This window comes from Penaeus monodon, chromosome 23 (assembly GCF_015228065.2).
Source record: "Penaeus monodon isolate SGIC_2016 chromosome 23, NSTDA_Pmon_1, whole genome shotgun sequence".
Taxonomy (NCBI): Eukaryota; Metazoa; Arthropoda; class Malacostraca; order Decapoda; family Penaeidae; genus Penaeus; species Penaeus monodon.
Window position 1 is genome coordinate 44,150,894 of NC_051408.1, and position 739 is coordinate 44,151,632.

At 45.5% G+C, this 739-nt stretch overlaps 1 protein-coding gene across 1 annotated transcript in view; it reads left to right on the forward strand.

Moving 5' to 3' along the window:
* The window catches only part of LOC119588327 (cytochrome P450 2L1-like), a 9,713-nt gene that overhangs the window by 594 nt on the left and 8,380 nt on the right, over window positions 1-739 (forward strand). Inside the window, exons 2-3 of the mRNA XM_037937017.1 lie at window positions 34-169; window positions 626-725. Coding sequence (XP_037792945.1) covers window positions 34-169; window positions 626-725 — 236 coding nt within the window. The remainder of the gene's footprint in view (window positions 1-33; window positions 170-625; window positions 726-739) is intronic.

Consider the following 739-nt stretch of genomic DNA (forward strand, 5'->3'; position numbering starts at 1 on the left):
ACACGTCTGATTTCGAAAAATAAGAAAAAACAGGAACTGGTCCCGTATTGCAGGCGAGGCCGAAGGAGGAGACGCCCGAAGCGACCCACAATGTTGACCGTTTTTCTCGTGACGTTGCTGGTGATTCTGGCGTACTGGAGCACGAGGAAGCCGAAGGACCTGCCTCCGGGTGAGTTGACGCTCGGAAAAAAATATGTCACTATTTATTCCAGCATCATCCATTCCTTCTCTATTCCAATATCATCCATTCCGTATTTATTCCAGTATTGTGATTATATCCATCATTATCGCTGCACAGAAGTGTTCATATGACTTGTCAGAAGCGGGTCCTCCAGCCTGGGAGAATCGCCTCAATACATGGTTGTTTCTTACTAAACATCGTAATTGCGCTAAAGCGATCGCGAGTTATAAACTGATAGCATATCTGATAGCTCATTTATTAAGATCATCATAATATGTCTTCCTTTTCTCGCGAAACAAAAAGTCGATGAGAAATGCAACTGGTGGTTACATTTCTCACAAAACACCGGATTAATTATGCGCCAGCAATCGCAGATTGTAACCCTCGCTGAGAGCATAATGAGTGACACACTTCGCAAATCATGGAATGTCTTCCTTTTCCCAGGCCGATGGGGTCTGCCGCTGGTGGGGTATCTGCCCTTTAACATAACCGTGTTCGGGGACGTCATCCACCAGTTCAAGAAGGACTATGGGAGCATTTTCACGTGAGTTAAGGCAG